The sequence below is a fragment of the Bos indicus genome, chromosome 25, assembly GCF_029378745.1.
Source record: "Bos indicus isolate NIAB-ARS_2022 breed Sahiwal x Tharparkar chromosome 25, NIAB-ARS_B.indTharparkar_mat_pri_1.0, whole genome shotgun sequence".
NCBI classification, from domain to species: Eukaryota; Metazoa; Chordata; class Mammalia; order Artiodactyla; family Bovidae; genus Bos; species Bos indicus.
The window spans coordinates 36,791,029-36,815,194 of NC_091784.1; the positions used below are offsets into that span (position 1 = coordinate 36,791,029).

Sequence of the window (24,166 nt, forward strand, 5' to 3'; positions counted from 1 at the left end):
TGGAGCCGAGGGCCACGGCGGAGGGTGGCGGTGGTGGATGGAGCCGCGGGCCCGGCGGATGTGGCCTCGGTGGTGGCGGGCGCGGAGCTGGGGGCTCCCGTCCCGACCGAGGAGGGAGGGAGAGTCGTGGATGTGTGCGGCGCGGCGGAGGCCGGGAGGGGTGAGGTGACTGCGGAAGTGAGGGTGCTCGCGCCGGGGTAGATGGTGGAAGAGGTGAGGGCCGGAGCGCTGGGCCGTGCGGTGGGCATGGGTGTGGTCACCAGGAGGGTGCTAGCAGCCCCGGTGGTGTGCGCGGCGGCGGCAGAGGGCAGAGGGGCCGTGAGGGAGGTGGCCGGGGCTGCGGTGTCCCTGGGAGTGGCGAGCTGCGTGGTGGAGCCGGTGGGCGTGCTGGCGGGAGGCGAGGGGCCGGCAGTGGTGTGGGTGGTGGGGAGTGTGGTCATGTCGGTGGGCAGAGGGCTGGTGTGCGGGGTGGAGGCGGAGGCGGGCTCTGGGCTGGGGGCAGGTGGAGGGGAGCGAGGCACCCCCGTGGACGCGGTGGGGCTACTGGTGGCCACGGGAGTGGAGGTGGTGGACGCGGGAGCATAGAGTGTGCTGCTGGGCGTGGCGGAGGATGTGACTGACGGCGGAGAGGGCACCCCCGTGGCGACAGGCTGGCTAGCGGTGTCACTGGGAGGAGTCCCCGTGGTGGTGGGGTGCGGGGGCGGCACACTGGCGCTCGGGGCAGGTGGGCTGGCACCCTCGGCCGGAGTGGTACTGGCCCTGGTGCTGCCGGGGGCCGGGGAGGAGGCGCCTAGCGATGTGGCGGGAACGGCGCTGGAGCGGAAGGGAGTCGCCGTGCTGCGGGGAGTGGTGAAGATGGAGGTGGCGGCCGGCGTGCTGGCCGAGGTTGCCTGGACAGGGAAGGTGCTGTGTGTGCGGGGGGTGGTGGGGCCGGAGGAGATGATCCCGGTGGTGGGGGTGGCCGCGGCCGCGGGCGTGGCCGAGGCCGCGGCCGCGGGGCTGGGGGTGGGTGTGGCTGAGGGGCTGGCCAGAGCGAGTGTGGAGCCGAGGGCCACGGCGGAGGTGGCGGTGGTGGATGGAGCCGCGGGCCCGGCGGATGTGGCCTCGGTGGTGGCGGGCGCGGAGCTGGGGGCTCCCGTCCCGACCGAGGAGGGAGGGAGAGTCGGGGATGTGTGCGGCGCGGCGGAGGCCGGGAGGGGTGAGGTGACTGCGGAAGTGAGGGTGCTCGCGCCGGGGTAGATGGTGGAAGAGGTGAGGGCCGGAGCGCTGGGCCGTGCGGTGGGCATGGGTGTGGTCACCAGGAGGGTGCTAGCAGCCCCGGTGGTGTGCGCGGCGGCGGCAGAGGGCAGAGGGGCCGTGAGGGAGGTGGCCGGGGCTGCGGTGTCCCTGGGAGTGGCGAGCTGCGTGGTGGAGCCGGTGGGCGTGCTGGCGGGAGGCGAGGGGCCGGCAGTGGTGTGGGTGGTGGGGAGTGTGGTCATGTCGGTGGGCAGAGGGCTGGTGTGCGGGGTGGAGGCGGAGGCGGGCTCTGGGCTGGGGGCAGGTGGAGGGGAGCGAGGCACCCCCGTGGACGCGGTGGGGCTACTGGTGGCCACGGGAGTGGAGGTGGTGGACGCGGGAGCATAGAGTGTGCTGCTGGGCGTGGCGGAGGATGTGACTGACGGCGGAGAGGGCACCCCCGTGGCGACAGGCTGGCTAGCGGTGTCACTGGGAGGAGTCCCCGTGGTGGTGGGGTGCGGGGGCGGCACACTGGCGCTCGGGGCAGGTGGGCTGGCACCCTCGGCCGGAGTGGTACTGGCCCTGGTGCTGCCGGGGGCCGGGGAGGAGGCGCCTAGCGATGTGGCGGGAACGGCGCTGGAGCGGAAGGGAGTCGCCGTGCTGCGGGGAGTGGTGAAGATGGAGGTGGCGGCCGGCGTGCTGGCCGAGGTTGCCTGGACAGGGAAGGTGCTGTGTGTGCGGGGGGTGGTGGGGCCGGAGGAGATGATCCCGGTGGTGGGGGTGGCCGCGGCCGCGGGCGTGGCCGAGGCCGCGGCCGCGGGGCTGGGGGTGGGTGTGGCTGAGGGGCTGGCCAGAGCGAGTGTGGAGCCGAGGGCCACGGCGGAGGTGGCGGTGGTGGATGGAGCCGCGGGCCCGGCGGATGTGGCCTCGGTGGTGGCGGGCGCGGAGCTGGGGGCTCCCGTCCCGACCGAGGAGGGAGGGAGAGTCGGGGATGTGTGCGGCGCGGCGGAGGCCGGGAGGGGTGAGGTGACTGCGGAAGTGAGGGTGCTCGCGCCGGGGTAGATGGTGGAAGAGGTGAGGGCCGGAGCGCTGGGCCGTGCGGTGGGCATGGGTGTGGTCACCAGGAGGGTGCTAGCAGCCCCGGTGGTGTGCGCGGCGGCGGCAGAGGGCAGAGGGGCCGTGAGGGAGGTGGCCGGGGCTGCGGTGTCCCTGGGAGTGGCGAGCTGCGTGGTGGAGCCGGTGGGCGTGCTGGCGGGAGGCGAGGGGCCGGCAGTGGTGTGGGTGGTGGGGAGTGTGGTCATGTCGGTGGGCAGAGGGCTGGTGTGCGGGGTGGAGGCGGAGGCGGGCTCTGGGCTGGGGGCAGGTGGAGGGGAGCGAGGCACCCCCGTGGACGCGGTGGGGCTACTGGTGGCCACGGGAGTGGAGGTGGTGGACGCGGGAGCATAGAGTGTGCTGCTGGGCGTGGCGGAGGATGTGACTGACGGCGGAGAGGGCACCCCCGTGGCGACAGGCTGGCTAGCGGTGTCACTGGGAGGAGTCCCCGTGGTGGTGGGGTGCGGGGGCGGCACACTGGCGCTCGGGGCAGGTGGGCTGGCACCCTCGGCCGGAGTGGTACTGGCCCTGGTGCTGCCGGGGGCCGGGGAGGAGGCGCCTAGCGATGTGGCGGGAACGGCGCTGGAGCGGAAGGGAGTCGCCGTGCTGCGGGGAGTGGTGAAGATGGAGGTGGCGGCCGGCGTGCTGGCCGAGGTTGCCTGGACAGGGAAGGTGCTGTGTGTGCGGGGGGTGGTGGGGCCGGAGGAGATGATCCCGGTGGTGGGGGTGGCCGCGGCCGCGGGCGTGGCCGAGGCCGCGGCCGCGGGGCTGGGGGTGGGTGTGGCTGAGGGGCTGGCCAGAGCGAGTGTGGAGCCGAGGGCCACGGCGGAGGTGGCGGTGGTGGATGGAGCCGCGGGCCCGGCGGATGTGGCCTCGGTGGTGGCGGGCGCGGAGCTGGGGGCTCCCGTCCCGACCGAGGAGGGAGGGAGAGTCGGGGATGTGTGCGGCGCGGCGGAGGCCGGGAGGGGTGAGGTGACTGCGGAAGTGAGGGTGCTCGCGCCGGGGTAGATGGTGGAAGAGGTGAGGGCCGGAGCGCTGGGCCGTGCGGTGGGCATGGGTGTGGTCACCAGGAGGGTGCTAGCAGCCCCGGTGGTGTGCGCGGCGGCGGCAGAGGGCAGAGGGGCCGTGAGGGAGGTGGCCGGGGCTGCGGTGTCCCTGGGAGTGGCGAGCTGCGTGGTGGAGCCGGTGGGCGTGCTGGCGGGAGGCGAGGGGCCGGCAGTGGTGTGGGTGGTGGGGAGTGTGGTCATGTCGGTGGGCAGAGGGCTGGTGTGCGGGGTGGAGGCGGAGGCGGGCTCTGGGCTGGGGGCAGGTGGAGGGGAGCGAGGCACCCCCGTGGACGCGGTGGGGCTACTGGTGGCCACGGGAGTGGAGGTGGTGGACGCGGGAGCATAGAGTGTGCTGCTGGGCGTGGCGGAGGATGTGACTGACGGCGGAGAGGGCACCCCCGTGGCGACAGGCTGGCTAGCGGTGTCACTGGGAGGAGTCCCCGTGGTGGTGGGGTGCGGGGGCGGCACACTGGCGCTCGGGGCAGGTGGGCTGGCACCCTCGGCCGGAGTGGTACTGGCCCTGGTGCTGCCGGGGGCCGGGGAGGAGGCGCCTAGCGATGTGGCGGGAACGGCGCTGGAGCGGAAGGGAGTCGCCGTGCTGCGGGGAGTGGTGAAGATGGAGGTGGCGGCCGGCGTGCTGGCCGAGGTTGCCTGGACAGGGAAGGTGCTGTGTGTGCGGGGGGTGGTGGGGCCGGAGGAGATGATCCCGGTGGTGGGGGTGGCCGCGGCCGCGGGCGTGGCCGAGGCCGCGGCCGCGGGGCTGGGGGTGGGTGTGGCTGAGGGGCTGGCCAGAGCGAGTGTGGAGCCGAGGGCCACGGCGGAGGTGGCGGTGGTGGATGGAGCCGCGGGCCCGGCGGATGTGGCCTCGGTGGTGGCGGGCGCGGAGCTGGGGGCTCCCGTCCCGACCGAGGAGGGAGGGAGAGTCGTGGATGTGTGCGGCGCGGCGGAGGCCGGGAGGGGTGAGGTGACTGCGGAAGTGAGGGTGCTCGCGCCGGGGTAGATGGTGGAAGAGGTGAGGGCCGGAGCGCTGGGCCGTGCGGTGGGCATGGGTGTGGTCACCAGGAGGGTGCTAGCAGCCCCGGTGGTGTGCGCGGCGGCGGCAGAGGGCAGAGGGGCCGTGAGGGAGGTGGCCGGGGCTGCGGTGTCCCTGGGAGTGGCGAGCTGCGTGGTGGAGCCGGTGGGCGTGCTGGCGGGAGGCGAGGGGCCGGCCGTGGTGTGGGTGGTGGGGAGTGTGGTCATGTCGGTGGGCAGAGGGCTGGTGTGCGGGGTGGAGGCGGAGGCGGGCTCTGGGCTGGGGGCAGGTGGAGGGGAGCGAGGCACCCCCGTGGACGCGGTGGGGCTACTGGTGGCCACGGGAGTGGAGGTGGTGGACGCGGGAGCATAGAGTGTGCTGCTGGGCGTGGCGGAGGATGTGACTGACGGCGGAGAGGGCACCCCCGTGGCGACAGGCTGGCTAGCGGTGTCACTGGGAGGAGTCCCCGTGGTGGTGGGGTGCGGGGGCGGCACACTGGCGCTCGGGGCAGGTGGGCTGGCACCCTCGGCCGGAGTGGTACTGGCCCTGGTGCTGCCGGGGGCCGGGGAGGAGGCGCCTAGCGATGTGGCGGGAACGGCGCTGGAGCGGAAGGGAGTCGCCGTGCTGCGGGGAGTGGTGAAGATGGAGGTGGCGGCCGGCGTGCTGGCCGAGGTTGCCTGGACAGGGAAGGTGCTGTGTGTGCGGGGGGTGGTGGGGCCGGAGGAGATGATCCCGGTGGTGGGGGTGGCCGCGGCCGCGGGCGTGGCCGAGGCCGCGGCCGCGGGGCTGGGGGTGGGTGTGGCTGAGGGGCTGGCCAGAGCGAGTGTGGAGCCGAGGGCCACGGCGGAGGTGGCGGTGGTGGATGGAGCCGCGGGCCCGGCGGATGTGGCCTCGGTGGTGGCGGGCGCGGAGCTGGGGGCTCCCGTCCCGACCGAGGAGGGAGGGAGAGTCGTGGATGTGTGCGGCGCGGCGGAGGCCGGGAGGGGTGAGGTGACTGCGGAAGTGAGGGTGCTCGCGCCGGGGTAGATGGTGGAAGAGGTGAGGGCCGGAGCGCTGGGCCGTGCGGTGGGCATGGGTGTGGTCACCAGGAGGGTGCTAGCAGCCCCGGTGGTGTGCGCGGCGGCGGCAGAGGGCAGAGGGGCCGTGAGGGAGGTGGCCGGGGCTGCGGTGTCCCTGGGAGTGGCGAGCTGCGTGGTGGAGCCGGTGGGCGTGCTGGCGGGAGGCGAGGGGCCGGCAGTGGTGTGGGTGGTGGGGAGTGTGGTCATGTCGGTGGGCAGAGGGCTGGTGTGCGGGGTGGAGGCGGAGGCGGGCTCTGGGCTGGGGGCAGGTGGAGGGGAGCGAGGCACCCCCGTGGACGCGGTGGGGCTACTGGTGGCCACGGGAGTGGAGGTGGTGGACGCGGGAGCATAGAGTGTGCTGCTGGGCGTGGCGGAGGATGTGACTGACGGCGGAGAGGGCACCCCCGTGGCGACAGGCTGGCTAGCGGTGTCACTGGGAGGAGTCCCCGTGGTGGTGGGGTGCGGGGGCGGCACACTGGCGCTCGGGGCAGGTGGGCTGGCACCCTCGGCCGGAGTGGTACTGGCCCTGGTGCTGCCGGGGGCCGGGGAGGAGGCGCCTAGCGATGTGGCGGGAACGGCGCTGGAGCGGAAGGGAGTCGCCGTGCTGCGGGGAGTGGTGAAGATGGAGGTGGCGGCCGGCGTGCTGGCCGAGGTTGCCTGGACAGGGAAGGTGCTGTGTGTGCGGGGGGTGGTGGGGCCGGAGGAGATGATCCCGGTGGTGGGGGTGGCCGCGGCCGCGGGCGTGGCCGAGGCCGCGGCCGCGGGGCTGGGGGTGGGTGTGGCTGAGGGGCTGGCCAGAGCGAGTGTGGAGCCGAGGGCCACGGCGGAGGTGGCGGTGGTGGATGGAGCCGCGGGCCCGGCGGATGTGGCCTCGGTGGTGGCGGGCGCGGAGCTGGGGGCTCCCGTCCCGACCGAGGAGGGAGGGAGAGTCGTGGATGTGTGCGGCGCGGCGGAGGCCGGGAGGGGTGAGGTGACTGCGGAAGTGAGGGTGCTCGCGCCGGGGTAGATGGTGGAAGAGGTGAGGGCCGGAGCGCTGGGCCGTGCGGTGGGCATGGGTGTGGTCACCAGGAGGGTGCTAGCAGCCCCGGTGGTGTGCGCGGCGGCGGCAGAGGGCAGAGGGGCCGTGAGGGAGGTGGCCGGGGCTGCGGTGTCCCTGGGAGTGGCGAGCTGCGTGGTGGAGCCGGTGGGCGTGCTGGCGGGAGGCGAGGGGCCGGCAGTGGTGTGGGTGGTGGGGAGTGTGGTCATGTCGGTGGGCAGAGGGCTGGTGTGCGGGGTGGAGGCGGAGGCGGGCTCTGGGCTGGGGGCAGGTGGAGGGGAGCGAGGCACCCCCGTGGACGCGGTGGGGCTACTGGTGGCCACGGGAGTGGAGGTGGTGGACGCGGGAGCATAGAGTGTGCTGCTGGGCGTGGCGGAGGATGTGACTGACGGCGGAGAGGGCACCCCCGTGGCGACAGGCTGGCTAGCGGTGTCACTGGGAGGAGTCCCCGTGGTGGTGGGGTGCGGGGGCGGCACACTGGCGCTCGGGGCAGGTGGGCTGGCACCCTCGGCCGGAGTGGTACTGGCCCTGGTGCTGCCGGGGGCCGGGGAGGAGGCGCCTAGCGATGTGGCGGGAACGGCGCTGGAGCGGAAGGGAGTCGCCGTGCTGCGGGGAGTGGTGAAGATGGAGGTGGCGGCCGGCGTGCTGGCCGAGGTTGCCTGGACAGGGAAGGTGCTGTGTGTGCGGGGGGTGGTGGGGCCGGAGGAGATGATCCCGGTGGTGGGGGTGGCCGCGGCCGCGGGCGTGGCCGAGGCCGCGGCCGCGGGGCTGGGGGTGGGTGTGGCTGAGGGGCTGGCCAGAGCGAGTGTGGAGCCGAGGGCCACGGCGGAGGTGGCGGTGGTGGATGGAGCCGCGGGCCCGGCGGATGTGGCCTCGGTGGTGGCGGGCGCGGAGCTGGGGGCTCCCGTCCCGACCGAGGAGGGAGGGAGAGTCGTGGATGTGTGCGGCGCGGCGGAGGCCGGGAGGGGTGAGGTGACTGCGGAAGTGAGGGTGCTCGCGCCGGGGTAGATGGTGGAAGAGGTGAGGGCCGGAGCGCTGGGCCGTGCGGTGGGCATGGGTGTGGTCACCAGGAGGGTGCTAGCAGCCCCGGTGGTGTGCGCGGCGGCGGCAGAGGGCAGAGGGGCCGTGAGGGAGGTGGCCGGGGCTGCGGTGTCCCTGGGAGTGGCGAGCTGCGTGGTGGAGCCGGTGGGCGTGCTGGCGGGAGGCGAGGGGCCGGCAGTGGTGTGGGTGGTGGGGAGTGTGGTCATGTCGGTGGGCAGAGGGCTGGTGTGCGGGGTGGAGGCGGAGGCGGGCTCTGGGCTGGGGGCAGGTGGAGGGGAGCGAGGCACCCCCGTGGACGCGGTGGGGCTACTGGTGGCCACGGGAGTGGAGGTGGTGGACGCGGGAGCATAGAGTGTGCTGCTGGGCGTGGCGGAGGATGTGACTGACGGCGGAGAGGGCACCCCCGTGGCGACAGGCTGGCTAGCGGTGTCACTGGGAGGAGTCCCCGTGGTGGTGGGGTGCGGGGGCGGCACACTGGCGCTCGGGGCAGGTGGGCTGGCACCCTCGGCCGGAGTGGTACTGGCCCTGGTGCTGCCGGGGGCCGGGGAGGAGGCGCCTAGCGATGTGGCGGGAACGGCGCTGGAGCGGAAGGGAGTCGCCGTGCTGCGGGGAGTGGTGAAGATGGAGGTGGCGGCCGGCGTGCTGGCCGAGGTTGCCTGGACAGGGAAGGTGCTGTGTGTGCGGGGGGTGGTGGGGCCGGAGGAGATGATCCCGGTGGTGGGGGTGGCCGCGGCCGCGGGCGTGGCCGAGGCCGCGGCCGCGGGGCTGGGGGTGGGTGTGGCTGAGGGGCTGGCCAGAGCGAGTGTGGAGCCGAGGGCCACGGCGGAGGTGGCGGTGGTGGATGGAGCCGCGGGCCCGCCGGATGTGGCCTCGGTGGTGGCGGGCGCGGAGCTGGGGGCTCCCGTCCCGACCGAGGAGGGAGGGAGAGTCGGGGATGTGTGCGGCGCGGCGGAGGCCGGGAGGGGTGAGGTGACTGCGGAAGTGAGGGTGCTCGCGCCGGGGTAGATGGTGGAAGAGGTGAGGGCCGGAGCGCTGGGCCGTGCGGTGGGCATGGGTGTGGTCACCAGGAGGGTGCTAGCAGCCCCGGTGGTGTGCGCGGCGGCGGCAGAGGGCAGAGGGGCCGTGAGGGAGGTGGCCGGGGCTGCGGTGTCCCTGGGAGTGGCGAGCTGCGTGGTGGAGCCGGTGGGCGTGCTGGCGGGAGGCGAGGGGCCGGCCGTGGTGTGGGTGGTGGGGAGTGTGGTCATGTCGGTGGGCAGAGGGCTGGTGTGCGGGGTGGAGGCGGAGGCGGGCTCTGGGCTGGGGGCAGGTGGAGGGGAGCGAGGCACCCCCGTGGACGCGGTGGGGCTACTGGTGGCCACGGGAGTGGAGGTGGTGGACGCGGGAGCATAGAGTGTGCTGCTGGGCGTGGCGGAGGATGTGACTGACGGCGGAGAGGGCACCCCCGTGGCGACAGGCTGGCTAGCGGTGTCACTGGGAGGAGTCCCCGTGGTGGTGGGGGTGCGGGGGGCGGCACACTGGCGCTCGGGGCAGGTGGGCTGGCACCCTCGGCCGGAGTGGTACTGGCCCTGGTGCTGCCGGGGGCCGGGGAGGAGGCGCCTAGCGATGTGGCGGGAACGGCGCTGGAGCGGAAGGGAGTCGCCGTGCTGCGGGGAGTGGTGAAGATGGAGGTGGCGGCCGGCGTGCTGGCCGAGGTTGCCTGGACAGGGAAGGTGCTGTGTGTGCGGGGGGTGGTGGGGCCGGAGGAGATGATCCCGGTGGTGGGGGTGGCCGCGGCCGCGGGCGTGGCCGAGGCCGCGGCCGCGGGGCTGGGGGTGGGTGTGGCTGAGGGGCTGGCCAGAGCGAGTGTGGAGCCGAGGGCCACGGCGGAGGTGGCGGTGGTGGATGGAGCCGCGGGCCCGGCGGATGTGGCCTCGGTGGTGGCGGGCGCGGAGCTGGGGGCTCCCGTCCCGACCGAGGAGGGAGGGAGAGTCGTGGATGTGTGCGGCGCGGCGGAGGCCGGGAGGGGTGAGGTGACTGCGGAAGTGAGGGTGCTCGCGCCGGGGTAGATGGTGGAAGAGGTGAGGGCCGGAGCGCTGGGCCGTGCGGTGGGCATGGGTGTGGTCACCAGGAGGGTGCTAGCAGCCCCGGTGGTGTGCGCGGCGGCGGCAGAGGGCAGAGGGGCCGTGAGGGAGGTGGCCGGGGCTGCGGTGTCCCTGGGAGTGGCGAGCTGCGTGGTGGAGCCGGTGGGCGTGCTGGCGGGAGGCGAGGGGCCGGCCGTGGTGTGGGTGGTGGGGAGTGTGGTCATGTCGGTGGGCAGAGGGCTGGTGTGCGGGGTGGAGGCGGAGGCGGGCTCTGGGCTGGGGGCAGGTGGAGGGGAGCGAGGCACCCCCGTGGACGCGGTGGGGCTACTGGTGGCCACGGGAGTGGAGGTGGTGGACGCGGGAGCATAGAGTGTGCTGCTGGGCGTGGCGGAGGATGTGACTGACGGCGGAGAGGGCACCCCCGTGGCGACAGGCTGGCTAGCGGTGTCACTGGGAGGAGTCCCCGTGGTGGTGGGGTGCGGGGGCGGCACACTGGCGCTCGGGGCAGGTGGGCTGGCACCCTCGGCCGGAGTGGTACTGGCCCTGGTGCTGCCGGGGGCCGGGGAGGAGGCGCCTAGCGATGTGGCGGGAACGGCGCTGGAGCGGAAGGGAGTCGCCGTGCTGCGGGGAGTGGTGAAGATGGAGGTGGCGGCCGGCGTGCTGGCCGAGGTTGCCTGGACAGGGAAGGTGCTGTGTGTGCGGGGGGTGGTGGGGCCGGAGGAGATGATCCCGGTGGTGGGGGTGGCCGCGGCCGCGGGCGTGGCCGAGGCCGCGGCCGCGGGGCTGGGGGTGGGTGTGGCTGAGGGGCTGGCCAGAGCGAGTGTGGAGCCGAGGGCCACGGCGGAGGTGGCGGTGGTGGATGGAGCCGCGGGCCCGGCGGATGTGGCCTCGGTGGTGGCGGGCGCGGAGCTGGGGGCTCCCGTCCCGACCGAGGAGGGAGGGAGAGTCGTGGATGTGTGCGGCGCGGCGGAGGCCGGGAGGGGTGAGGTGACTGCGGAAGTGAGGGTGCTCGCGCCGGGGTAGATGGTGGAAGAGGTGAGGGCCGGAGCGCTGGGCCGTGCGGTGGGCATGGGTGTGGTCACCAGGAGGGTGCTAGCAGCCCCGGTGGTGTGCGCGGCGGCGGCAGAGGGCAGAGGGGCCGTGAGGGAGGTGGCCGGGGCTGCGGTGTCCCTGGGAGTGGCGAGCTGCGTGGTGGAGCCGGTGGGCGTGCTGGCGGGAGGCGAGGGGCCGGCCGTGGTGTGGGTGGTGGGGAGTGTGGTCATGTCGGTGGGCAGAGGGCTGGTGTGCGGGGTGGAGGCGGAGGCGGGCTCTGGGCTGGGGGCAGGTGGAGGGGAGCGAGGCACCCCCGTGGACGCGGTGGGGCTACTGGTGGCCACGGGAGTGGAGGTGGTGGACGCGGGAGCATAGAGTGTGCTGCTGGGCGTGGCGGAGGATGTGACTGACGGCGGAGAGGGCACCCCCGTGGCGACAGGCTGGCTAGCGGTGTCACTGGGAGGAGTCCCCGTGGTGGTGGGGTGCGGGGGCGGCACACTGGCGCTCGGGGCAGGTGGGCTGGCACCCTCGGCCGGAGTGGTACTGGCCCTGGTGCTGCCGGGGGCCGGGGAGGAGGCGCCTAGCGATGTGGCGGGAACGGCGCTGGAGCGGAAGGGAGTCGCCGTGCTGCGGGGAGTGGTGAAGATGGAGGTGGCGGCCGGCGTGCTGGCCGAGGTTGCCTGGACAGGGAAGGTGCTGTGTGTGCGGGGGGTGGTGGGGCCGGAGGAGATGATCCCGGTGGTGGGGGTGGCCGCGGCCGCGGGCGTGGCCGAGGCCGCGGCCGCGGGGCTGGGGGTGGGTGTGGCTGAGGGGCTGGCCAGAGCGAGTGTGGAGCCGAGGGCCACGGCGGAGGTGGCGGTGGTGGATGGAGCCGCGGGCCCGGCGGATGTGGCCTCGGTGGTGGCGGGCGCGGAGCTGGGGGCTCCCGTCCCGACCGAGGAGGGAGGGAGAGTCGTGGATGTGTGCGGCGCGGCGGAGGCCGGGAGGGGTGAGGTGACTGCGGAAGTGAGGGTGCTCGCGCCGGGGTAGATGGTGGAAGAGGTGAGGGCCGGAGCGCTGGGCCGTGCGGTGGGCATGGGTGTGGTCACCAGGAGGGTGCTAGCAGCCCCGGTGGTGTGCGCGGCGGCGGCAGAGGGCAGAGGGGCCGTGAGGGAGGTGGCCGGGGCTGCGGTGTCCCTGGGAGTGGCGAGCTGCGTGGTGGAGCCGGTGGGCGTGCTGGCGGGAGGCGAGGGGCCGGCCGTGGTGTGGGTGGTGGGGAGTGTGGTCATGTCGGTGGGCAGAGGGCTGGTGTGCGGGGTGGAGGCGGAGGCGGGCTCTGGGCTGGGGGCAGGTGGAGGGGAGCGAGGCACCCCCGTGGACGCGGTGGGGCTACTGGTGGCCACGGGAGTGGAGGTGGTGGACGCGGGAGCATAGAGTGTGCTGCTGGGCGTGGCGGAGGATGTGACTGACGGCGGAGAGGGCACCCCCGTGGCGACAGGCTGGCTAGCGGTGTCACTGGGAGGAGTCCCCGTGGTGGTGGGGTGCGGGGGCGGCACACTGGCGCTCGGGGCAGGTGGGCTGGCACCCTCGGCCGGAGTGGTACTGGCCCTGGTGCTGCCGGGGGCCGGGGAGGAGGCGCCTAGCGATGTGGCGGGAACGGCGCTGGAGCGGAAGGGAGTCGCCGTGCTGCGGGGAGTGGTGAAGATGGAGGTGGCGGCCGGCGTGCTGGCCGAGGTTGCCTGGACAGGGAAGGTGCTGTGTGTGCGGGGGGTGGTGGGGCCGGAGGAGATGATCCCGGTGGTGGGGGTGGCCGCGGCCGCGGGCGTGGCCGAGGCCGCGGCCGCGGGGCTGGGGGTGGGTGTGGCTGAGGGGCTGGCCAGAGCGAGTGTGGAGCCGAGGGCCACGGCGGAGGTGGCGGTGGTGGATGGAGCCGCGGGCCCGGCGGATGTGGCCTCGGTGGTGGCGGGCGCGGAGCTGGGGGCTCCCGTCCCGACCGAGGAGGGAGGGAGAGTCGTGGATGTGTGCGGCGCGGCGGAGGCCGGGAGGGGTGAGGTGACTGCGGAAGTGAGGGTGCTCGCGCCGGGGTAGATGGTGGAAGAGGTGAGGGCCGGAGCGCTGGGCCGTGCGGTGGGCATGGGTGTGGTCACCAGGAGGGTGCTAGCAGCCCCGGTGGTGTGCGCGGCGGCGGCAGAGGGCAGAGGGGCCGTGAGGGAGGTGGCCGGGGCTGCGGTGTCCCTGGGAGTGGCGAGCTGCGTGGTGGAGCCGGTGGGCGTGCTGGCGGGAGGCGAGGGGCCGGCCGTGGTGTGGGTGGTGGGGAGTGTGGTCATGTCGGTGGGCAGAGGGCTGGTGTGCGGGGTGGAGGCGGAGGCGGGCTCTGGGCTGGGGGCAGGTGGAGGGGAGCGAGGCACCCCCGTGGACGCGGTGGGGCTACTGGTGGCCACGGGAGTGGAGGTGGTGGACGCGGGAGCATAGAGTGTGCTGCTGGGCGTGGCGGAGGATGTGACTGACGGCGGAGAGGGCACCCCCGTGGCGACAGGCTGGCTAGCGGTGTCACTGGGAGGAGTCCCCGTGGTGGTGGGGTGCGGGGGCGGCACACTGGCGCTCGGGGCAGGTGGGCTGGCACCCTCGGCCGGAGTGGTACTGGCCCTGGTGCTGCCGGGGGCCGGGGAGGAGGCGCCTAGCGATGTGGCGGGGAACGGCGCTGGAGCGGAAGGGAGTCGCCGTGCTGCGGGGAGTGGTGAAGATGGAGGTGGCGGCCGGCGTGCTGGCCGAGGTTGCCTGGACAGGGAAGGTGCTGTGTGTGCGGGGGGGTGGTGGGGCCGGAGGAGATGATCCCGGTGGTGGGGGTGGCCGCGGCCGCGGGCGTGGCCGAGGCCGCGGCCGCGGGGCTGGGGGTGGGTGTGGCTGAGGGGCTGGCCAGAGCGAGTGTGGAGCCGAGGGCCACGGCGGAGGTGGCGGTGGTGGATGGAGCCGCGGGCCCGGCGGATGTGGCCTCGGTGGTGGCGGGCGCGGAGCTGGGGGCTCCCGTCCCGACCGAGGAGGGAGGGAGAGGGGGGGATGTGTGCGGCGCGGCGGAGGCCGGGAGGGGTGAGGTGACTGCGGAAGTGAGGGTGCTCGCGCCGGGGTAGATGGTGGAAGAGGTGAGGGCCGGAGCGCTGGGCCGTGCGGTGGGCATGGGTGTGGTCACCAGGAGGGTGCTAGCAGCCCCGGTGGTGTGCGCGGCGGCGGCAGAGGGCAGAGGGGCCGTGAGGGAGGTGGCCGGGGCTGCGGTGTCCCTGGGAGTGGCGAGCTGCGTGGTGGAGCCGGTGGGCGTGCTGGCGGGAGGCGAGGGGCCGGCAGTGGTGTGGGTGGTGGGGAGTGTGGTCATGTCGGTGGGCAGAGGGCTGGTGTGCGGGGTGGAGGCGGAGGCGGGCTCTGGGCTGGGGGCAGGTGGAGGGGAGCGAGGCACCCCCGTGGACGCGGTGGGGCTACTGGTGGCCACGGGAGTGGAGGTGGTGGACGCGGGAGCATAGAGTGTGCTGCTGGGCGTGGCGGAGGATGTGACTGACGGCGGAGAGGGCACCCCCGTGGCGACAGGCTGGCTAGCGGTGTCACTGGGAGGAGTCCCCGTGGTGGTGGGGTGCGGGGGCGGCACACTGGCGCTCGGGGCAGGTGGGCTGGCACCCTCGGCCGGAGTGGTACTGGCCCTGGTGCTGCCGGGGGCCGGGGAGGAGGCGCCTAGCGATGTGGCGGGAACGGCGCTGGAGCGGAAGGGAGTCGCCGTGCTGCGGGGAGTGGTGAAGATGGAGGTGGCGGCCGGCGTGCTGGCCGAGGTTGCCTGGACAGGGAAGGTGCTGTGTGTGCGGGGGGTGGTGGGGCCGGAGGAGATGATCCCGGTGGTGGGGGTGGCCGCGGCCGCGGGCGTGGCCGAGGCCGCGGCCGCGGGGCTGGGGGTGGGTGTGGCTGAGGGGCTGGCCAGAGCGAGTGTGGAGCCGAGGGCCACGGCGGAGGTGGCGGTGGTGGATGGAGCCGCGGGCCCGGCGGATGTGGCCTCGGTGGTGGCGGGCGCGGAGCTGGGGGCTCCCGTCCCGACCGAGGAGGGAGGGAGAGTCGGGGATGTGTGCGGCGCGGCGGAGGCCGGGAGGGGTGAGGTGACTGCGGAAGTGAGGGTGCTCGCGCCGGGGTAGATGGTGGAAGAGGTGAGGGCCGGAGCGCTGGGCCGTGCGGTGGGCATGGGTGTGGTCACCAGGAGGGTGCTAGCAGCCCCGGTGGTGTGCGCGGCGGCGGCAGAGGGCAGAGGGGCCGTGAGGGAGGTGGCCGGGGCTGCGGTGTCCCTGGGAGTGGCGAGCTGCGTGGTGGAGCCGGTGGGCGTGCTGGCGGGAGGCGAGGGGCCGGCAGTGGTGTGGGTGGTGGGGAGTGTGGTCATGTCGGTGGGCAGAGGGCTGGTGTGCGGGGTGGAGGCGGAGGCGGGCTCTGGGCTGGGGGCAGGTGGAGGGGAGCGAGGCACCCCCGTGGACGCGGTGGGGCTACTGGTGGCCACGGGAGTGGAGGTGGTGGACGCGGGAGCATAGAGTGTGCTGCTGGGCGTGGCGGAGGATGTGACTGACGGCGGAGAGGGCACCCCCGTGGCGACAGGCTGGCTAGCGGTGTCACTGGGAGGAGTCCCCGTGGTGGTGGGGTGCGGGGGCGGCACACTGGCGCTCGGGGCAGGTGGGCTGGCACCCTCGGCCGGAGTGGTACTGGCCCTGGTGCTGCCGGGGGCCGGGGAGGAGGCGCCTAGCGATGTGGCGGGAACGGCGCTGGAGCGGAAGGGAGTCGCCGTGCTGCGGGGAGTGGTGAAGATGGAGGTGGCGGCCGGCGTGCTGGCCGAGGTTGCCTGGACAGGGAAGGTGCTGTGTGTGCGGGGGGTGGTGGGGCCGGAGGAGATGATCCCGGTGGTGGGGGTGGCCGCGGCCGCGGGCGTGGCCGAGGCCGCGGCCGCGGGGCTGGGGGTGGGTGTGGCTGAGGGGCTGGCCAGAGCGAGTGTGGAGCCGAGGGCCACGGCGGAGGTGGCGGTGGTGGATGGAGCCGCGGGCCCGGCGGATGTGGCCTCGGTGGTGGCGGGCGCGGAGCTGGGGGCTCCCGTCCCGACCGAGGAGGGAGGGAGAGTCGGGGATGTGTGCGGCGCGGCGGAGGCCGGGAGGGGTGAGGTGACTGCGGAAGTGAGGGTGCTCGCGCCGGGGTAGATGGTGGAAGAGGTGAGGGCCGGAGCGCTGGGCCGTGCGGTGGGCATGGGTGTGGTCACCAGGAGGGTGCTAGCAGCCCCGGTGGTGTGCGCGGCGGCGGCAGAGGGCAGAGGGGCCGTGAGGGAGGTGGCCGGGGCTGCGGTGTCCCTGGGAGTGGCGAGCTGCGTGGTGGAGCCGGTGGGCGTGCTGGCGGGAGGCGAGGGGCCGGCAGTGGTGTGGGTGGTGGGGAGTGTGGTCATGTCGGTGGGCAGAGGGCTGGTGTGCGGGGTGGAGGCGGAGGCGGGCTCTGGGCTGGGGGCAGGTGGAGGGGAGCGAGGCACCCCCGTGGACGCGGTGGGGCTACTGGTGGCCACGGGAGTGGAGGTGGTGGACGCGGGAGCATAGAGTGTGCTGCTGGGCGTGGCGGAGGATGTGACTGACGGCGGAGAGGGCACCCCCGTGGCGACAGGCTGGCTAGCGGTGTCACTGGGAGGAGTCCCCGTGGTGGTGGGGTGCGGGGGCGGCACACTGGCGCTCGGGGCAGGTGGGCTGGCACCCTCGGCCGGAGTGGTACTGGCCCTGGTGCTGCCGGGGGCCGGGGAGGAGGCGCCTAGCGATGTGGCGGGAACGGCGCTGGAGCGGAAGGGAGTCGCCGTGCTGCGGGGAGTGGTGAAGATGGAGGTGGCGGCCGGCGTGCTGGCCGAGGTTGCCTGGACAGGGAAGGTGCTGTGTGTGCGGGGGGGTGGTGGGGCCGGAGGAGATGATCCCGGTGGTGGGGGTGGCCGCGGCCGCGGGCGTGGCCAAGGCCGCGGCCGCGGGGCTGGGGGTGGGTGTGGCTGAGGGGCTGGCCAGAGCGAGTGTGGAGCCGAGGGCCACGGCGGAGGTGGCGGTGGTGGATGGAGCCGCGGGCCCGGCGGATGTGGCCTCGGTGGTGGCGGGCGCGGAGCTGGGGGCTCCCGTCCCGACCGAGGAGGGAGGGAGAGTCGTGGATGTGTGCGGCGCGGCGGAGGCCGGGAGGGGTGAGGTGACTGCGGAAGTGAGGGTGCTCGCGCCGGGGTAGATGGTGGAAGAGGTGAGGGCCGGAGCGCTGGGCCGTGCGGTGGGCATGGGTGTGGTCACCAGGAGGGTGCTAGCAGCCCCGGTGGTGTGCGCGGCGGCGGCAGAGGGCAGAGGGGCCGTGAGGGAGGTGGCCGGGGCTGCGGTGTCCCTGGGAGTGGCGAGCTGCGTGGTGGAGCCGGTGGGCGTGCTGGCGGGAGGCGAGGGGCCGGCAGTGGTGTGGGTGGTGGGGAGTGTGGTCATGTCGGTGGGCAGAGGGCTGGTGTGCGGGGTGGAGGCGGAGGCGGGCTCTGGGCTGGGGGCAGGTGGAGGGGAGCGAGGCACCCCCGTGGACGCGGTGGGGCTACTGGTGGCCACGGGAGTGGAGGTGGTGGACGCGGGAGCATAGAGTGTGCTGCTGGGCGTGGCGGAGGATGTGACTGACGGCGGAGAGGGCACCCCCGTGGCGACAGGCTGGCTAGCGGTGTCACTGGGAGGAGTCCCCGTGGTGGTGGGGTGCGGGGGCGGCACACTGGCGCTCGGGGCAGGTGGGCTGGCACCCTCGGCCGGAGTGGTACTGGCCCTGGTGCTGCCGGGGGCCGGGGAGGAGGCGCCTAGCGATGTGGCGGGAACGGCGCTGGAGCGGAAGGGAGTCGCCGTGCTGCGGGGAGTGGTGAAGATGGAGGTGGCGGCCGGCGTGCTGGCCGAGGTTGCCTGGACAGGGAAGGTGCTGTGTGTGCGGGGGGTGGTGGGGCCGGAGGAGATGATCCCGGTGGTGGGGGTGGCCGCGGCCGCGGGCGTGGCCGAGGCCGCGGCCGCGGGGCTGGGGGTGGGTGTGGCTGAGGGGCTGGCCAGAGCGAGTGTGGAGCCGAGGGCCACGGCGGAGGTGGCGGTGGTGGATGGAGCCGCGGGCCCGGCGGATGTGGCCTCGGTGGTGGCGGGCGCGGAGCTGGGGGCTCCCGTCCCGACCGAGGAGGGAGGGAGAGTCGTGGATGTGTGCGGCGCGGCGGAGGCCGGGAGGGGTGAGGTGACTGCGGAAGTGAGGGTGCTCGCGCCGGGGTAGATGGTGGAAGAGGTGAGGGCCGGAGCGCTGGGCCGTGCGGTGGGCATGGGTGTGGTCACCAGGAGGGTGCTAGCAGCCCCGGTGGTGTGCGCGGCGGCGGCAGAGGGCAGAGGGGCCGTGAGGGAGGTGGCCGGGGCTGCGGTGTCCCTGGGAGTGGCGAGCTGCGTGGTGGAGCCGGTGGGCGTGCTGGCGGGAGGTGAGGGGCCGGCAGTGGTGTGGGTGGTGGGGAGTGTGGTCATGTCGGTGGGCAGAGGGCTGGTGTGCGGGGTGGAGGCGGAGGCGGGCTCTGGGCTGGGGGCAGGTGGAGGGGAGCGAGGCACCCCCGTGGACGCGGTGGGGCTACTGGTGGCCACGGGAGTGGAGGTGGTGGACGCGGGAGCATAGAGTGTGCTGCTGGGCGTGGCGGAGGATGTGACTGACGGCGGAGAGGGCACCCCCGTGGCGACAGGCTGGCTAGCGGTGTCACTGGGAGGAGTCCCCGTGGTGGTGGGGTGCGGGGGCGGCACACTGGCGCTCGGGGCAGGTGGGCTGGCACCCTCGGCCGGAGTGGTACTGGCCCTGGTGCTGCCGGGGGCCGGGGAGGAGGCGCCTAGCGATGTGGCGGGAACGGCGCTGGAGCGGAAGGGAGTCGCCGTGCTGCGGGGAGTGGTGAAGATGGAGGTGGCGGCCGGCGTGCTGGCCGAGGTTGCCTGGACAGGGAAGGTGCTGTGTGTGCGGGGGGTGGTGGGGCCGGAGGAGATGATCCCGGTGGTGGGGGTGGCCGCGGCCGTGGGCGCGGCCGCGGGGCTGGGGCTGGGTGTGGCTGAGGGGCTGGCCAGAGCGAGTGTGGAGCCGAGGGCCACGGCGGAGGTGGCGGTGGTGGATGGAGCCGCGGGCCCGGCGGATGTGGCCTCGGTGGTGGCGGGCGCGGAGCTGGGGGCTCCCGTCCCGACCGAGGAGGGAGGGAGAGTCGTGGATGTGTGCGGCGCGGCGGAGGCCGGGAGGGGTGAGGTGAATGCGGAAGTGAGGGTGCTCCCGCCGGGGTAGATGGTGGAAGAGGTGAGGGCCGGAGCGCTGGGCCGTGCGGTGGGCATGGGTGTGGTCACCAGGAGGGTGCTAGCAGCCCCGGTGGTGTGCGCGGCGGCGGCAGAGGGCCGAGTGGCCGTGAGGGAGGTGGCCGGGGCTGCTGTTTGCATGAGTGCGGTTAACATGTAGGTTTTCAAACTCTCACTTGTTTTTGTCATGGAAGAAGTGGGCAGAGTGTCTGTGGTTGAGGTGGCATGGTCTGCAATGTCCGTGGGAATGGTGATTTCTGTTGTGGATCCAGTGGAATTTCTCTTGTGTGTTGAAAGGACAGCAGTGGTGTGGGTATTCGGGAATCTGTTAGTCAGAGTGAGGAAAGGGCTCCTGTCTCTGGTTGAAGCAGATGGAGACTGATGCTTACTGATGGGTGATATCAAGGTATTGGTGGTCACTGAAGTAGAAGTAGTTGGATAAAAGACTGTATTTGTGAGAGTATATGATCGTGTGACTGGGGCTGCAGAAGTAATCTCTGTCGTTACAGAATCTGCACAAACCTCAGTGGTAGTAAGAAATTTGGTTTTCCTGGTGGAAGAAGCATGAGATGTTGGGTCCCTTGTCTCACCTTTTTCTGTCATGGCCACAGTGGTGGAGGGTGGCCCCTTGGTAGTGGATGTCAAGAGTGTATCAGTGCTGGTTGGCACAGGGCTGGATTTGGATGTGGTAAATGTGGCAGGGCTGCTTGAGGACATGACTGGAGAAACTGAAGTAACTGAGTCAGTGAGAGTTTCTGTGGGAATGTCAGTCATTGGAATGAATGTCGTTTTCTCGGAGCCCATCATGTTCACAGGAGTTGTGTTTGGTGTACCTATTCCCGTGGTTGCTTCAGTGGCAGTGGAGACAACTGGTGTTGTAGGTGTTGTTAACATATCAGTTGAAGTGGGTACTGGAGTGGTGGCTGTGGATGTTTTAAAAGTACTGACCATGTCTGGAAGAGAAGTAGTGCTCACAGTATGGGTGGCGGGTGAGAAGCTTTTGTCTGTTGTTATCAAGGTGTTCCTAGTCGTCAGAGAAGGGGTAGTAGCAGAGGTAGGCACGATTGTCGGGGTAGGAGACACAGTTGTGTGGACACTTGCAGCAGCTGGGGTAGCCCTTTTAGTGGTACCAGTCATAGAGGAGATCAGAGTGTCTGGGGTTGTGTGTGAGGTTGGGACAAAGGAGGAGGGTGGGGCCGTGGTTGTGGGAGTTTTCCCTGCACTGGTGACTGTGGGGGGACTGGTCACGGCGGAGGTGACTGTCTTGGTTGTTGACATGGCATAAGTACTGGTGATGGTTGTCCGTGGTGTCTCTGTCCCAGGTGCGGTGGTGTGAGAGCTGGGGAAGGACACTTGGGTCTGGCTCACACAGGTGGTGGTGGGGTAAGTGGTGGTGATTATGAGGCTCGTTGGATTGGTGCACTCTGTCGAGCCCATATAGACGATCATGGTAGGTGGGGTGGTTTCAACCTTGAAGACAAACTTGGACGTGGGGCTTGTTGGGGGGTTGGAATTGATGGGTGATTTGAGCAATGTCTCAGACAGGGATTTCGAGTGGGGGGAGGTGCTGATAGTCTTGGGTATGTTTTCCCTAGCATCAGGACTGGGAGAAGTTTGGGGGGTGTTCAGTGGCCACTTTGCTGTGCCTTTGGAGTGTGGGGGATTCCTCAGAGCAGTGCGCCAAAGCTCATTAGAGGTGGATGTGGCTGTGGCTGAAGTTCCTGTATTGGCAGTAGAACAGAGGAACTCAGTGGTAGGTCGGCCCGTCACCTTAACACCACATATTTACTCACTTCCCCATGTTCCATGTACGTGTCACAGAAGGTAGGAAGTGCCACTAGTTATTCCCCCATCAGAGCACTTTGGGGCCGGGGTCCTTCCAGGTTCTAAAGGCCAACATCTGGGGACTTCCCTGGTGATCCAGTGGCTAAGGCTGTACGCTCCCAATGCAGGGGAACCAGGTTTGATCCCTGGTTGGGGAACTAGATCCTACGTGCCGCAACTAAGAGTTCGAAAGACGCAACTAAAGATCCCACGTGGCGCAACTGAAAGATCACATGTGCCTCGACTAAGACCAGACGGAGCCAAATACACAAATATGTTTTAAAATCATAATAAATATATGAGGGCCAAAACATCTGTCTGCTCCCCAGGGCAGCCTCCCCATGGGAAGTTTCAGTGGAGACACCCTTGATTCCTTGGCCACCTTGTCTGAGTACTGACCTCATAGTCCTGAAATGACGGTGCTGAGCACGCAGGTTCAGCAAAGGTCCTGCCTCCTCCCATCCCTTCCTCCTCACACACCCACGTTCCCCTTACTCTGCTCCTTCCTCCCACCTTCTCCTGCTGCCCAGAGTCTTCAGCCCTTCTGGTTCTGTGCCCCACCTTCTGGCCCACCTCTGCCCCTCTCCCTGTGACCCGCTGCTGTCTGGGTTGATTCTCCTCTTTGGAGAGACAGACAGAGAACCCAGCCAAACCTGGGCTGAGGATGGGGACCCATCATGGACTCTGGGAGACAGGGTTGCCAGGGAGAGCAGAAAGTTGCCAAGAGAACACCAAAGGGGAAGATGGAGACTGAAGCTCAGACTTCACTGAGTTTGAGGGGCAAGGAGAGAGGACCACACACAGGCTGAGAGACAGGACAGAAAAGGAAACTTCCAGAAAGAGATACCTCGGCAGGCAGGCGTGAGTCCTGGGGGACCTTAATGTGTAGCTGTGAGTGTTAATAACAAACATAGATATGTTTTTGAGACTTCCCTGGTGGGCCAGTAACTAAGGCTCCATGCTCCCAGTGCAGGGGGTCTGGGTTTGATCCATGGTCAGGGAACTAGACCCCTCAAGCTGAAACTAAGACACGGCTCAACCAAATAAATAATATTCTTTTTAAAAAGGTACCAAAAAGATGTATTTTCTATAACCTATTCTATCTCGATTAACTAGTCTACAAACATGAGCCCTTCTCTCTACAGATACAGTATCCTCAACCCCATTTTACAGGTTACCGCTCTCACCAGAGAGGCTCAAAGATCTCAAGACGCTAAGGGTGACCGACAGACACAGCAGTTTCGAGCAGGAAACACCTAGACCTCCTGCCCTCTCTGGGGTTAATGTCCTCAACTAGACTCAGAACGTCTTGGGAGCCATCAAGATCTCCCCCCACCACCCTGCCAAGGACAGCTGTGTCCAGAAACGTGGGCTGGGTCGGGGTGGGAGAGTCAGGGGCAGAGCTGGAGGAGGGGCCACTGTGACCAAAAGTGAAGATGCCCCAGAGAAAGGAGGGGTTCCCAGGGCAGACGCAGGTCCCTCAGGAGGGCTGAATGGACGGAAGTAAAGGGAGGGATGGGGCTTCCCCGGGGACTCAGTGGTAAAGAATCTGCCTGCAATGCAGGAGACGCAGGAGGCATGGGTTCAATCCCCGCGTTGGGAAAATCCCCTGGAGAAGGAAATGGCAACCCACTCCAGTATTCTTGCCTGCGAAATCCCATGGACAGAGAAGCCCGACGGGCTACAGTTCATGGGGTCGCCAAGAGGCAGACAACACTGAAGTGACTGAGCAGGCACGCACAAAGGGAGAGAGAGAATCCACGCTGGAGGAAGCATCAGAGCTGGGGGAGCAGGAGCAACAGGACAAGGGGAGCTCCAAAAACTGACTCCAATTGGGAAGACCAGAAAGAGGTTATCCCATCCAACTGATGCACGCGGACTCCTGCTAACCTGCTCCGTCCCAGGGGAGAGAGCAGCACCCCTGGGACCCAGCTTCCCTCCCTTCCCCCTCCCCGGTTCTGCCCGCACAGAGAGCTCTGAGGGACCCCTCCTCAGGCTCCTTAGACCTCAGAGTCCCCCCAAACACACACACACACTCTGCCCTGGGACATCAGGACGGTCTCCACAGCCCTCCCCCACCGTGCCTCCTTACCTGTGGACCCCAGGAAGGCCCTGAGCATCCAGAGGAGACGCAGCACCCTGAACAGCTGCATGGGTCCGGAGGCGCCGCGGAGGCTGGGAGCAGGGCCAGTGCCAGCACGGGGGATCGCAGCTGGGAGGCCGCACGTGTGCACAGCAGCACCAGATGAAGTTATCTGCCCTGCTGGGCATGGGGGCTGAACATAGCTTCACCTTTGCAGGGCTCCACCTTCCCCCTTTCCCCCCTCCTCCCTGGATCTGCTGTTGCTGCAGGGAGGGTGGACTACCTAGAAGATAAGACAAGCCCAGGGGGTGTCAACCAGGAAGAGCTGCTGGTGGCCCAACCCCAGGATGCCTGGCCCACTCAGAGCAGTTCCTAGGACACTTCCCTTCCTTACCCTTCCCCTGCCCTCCACCAAGAACTAGCAAAACTGGACAGAGAACTCACTTGGCCAAGACCTTGGACTCTGGAGTCTGGGGCCTCTCCTTAGTTTCACTCCCATTGGTTTAGATGGTAAAGTGTCTGCCTGCAGTGCAGGAGACCTGGGTTCGATCCCTGGGTCAGGAAGATCCCCTGGAGAAGGAAATGGCAACCCACTTGCCTGGAAAATCCCATGGATGGAGGAGCCTGGTAGACTACAGTCTATGGGGTCGCAGAGTCAGACACGACTGAGCGACTTCACTTCCACTTTTCACTTTCTTTGCCCTTGGGGGAGAGGAAAACGTGTTCTTCTTCACTCCCTCTGCCCCTCACTCTTCCCCCTCTCCATCTTGCCGTTAGCATGACTTGGGGCTATGACCCCACTGCTAGAGCCAGGGAACAGTGCAAAATTTCATCAGAAGTCATTTTAATATCTGAGGACTTGGTCCAGGTCTCAGAAAAGGAAACACAAATGGCTAGTGGAAACAATCAAATAAAACGACTACTTTTGACCTAGCAGATTAGCAAGTACTAGGAACTTTGATTCTGTCCAGTGTTGGGCAAAGTGGGAAGAATAAACACTTTTATGTGGCTGGCAGGAGTGTAAGTGGGTTGGGCTGCTTTAAAAAGGCAATTTGGTGGCATCTATTAAAATTTTAAATGCACGTACAAGGACCCAGTAATTCCAACTTTCCATCTCTGTGTTCAAGAAGCACTTTAAGAAGGCATTCATGAGAGTGTTTATTGCCATCCAGTTTATTGCACTTCCAGTAGAAATTGGAAACAACCCAAATAGCCCTCCATAGGAAACTAGAAGGACTATGGACAAGTCATAACATAGACTACCATGTTCAAATCAAAAATAATGGTACCGTCATGGCAAGGCTCTAAGAATGGTTCATGCAGTGAATCCAGTACACAGTTTTGTTAAAACATACACATATATGTTTCCTATG

General features: G+C 69.9%; 1 protein-coding gene across 1 annotated transcript in view; it reads right to left on the reverse strand.

Moving 5' to 3' along the window:
* The window catches only part of LOC139179635 (mucin-19-like), a 42,749-nt gene extending 19,886 nt beyond the window's left edge, over positions 1 to 22,863 (reverse strand). Inside the window, 8 exon segments of the mRNA XM_070779253.1 lie at positions 52 to 9,143; positions 9,197 to 13,296; positions 13,392 to 16,168; positions 16,311 to 19,017; positions 19,477 to 19,513; positions 19,862 to 20,632; positions 21,224 to 21,330; positions 22,803 to 22,863. Of these exon segments, the coding sequence (XP_070635354.1) occupies positions 52 to 9,143; positions 9,197 to 13,296; positions 13,392 to 16,168; positions 16,311 to 19,017; positions 19,477 to 19,513; positions 19,862 to 20,632; positions 21,224 to 21,330; positions 22,803 to 22,863 (19,652 nt within the window).
* Between the last annotated feature and the right edge of the window lie 1,303 nt (positions 22,864 to 24,166).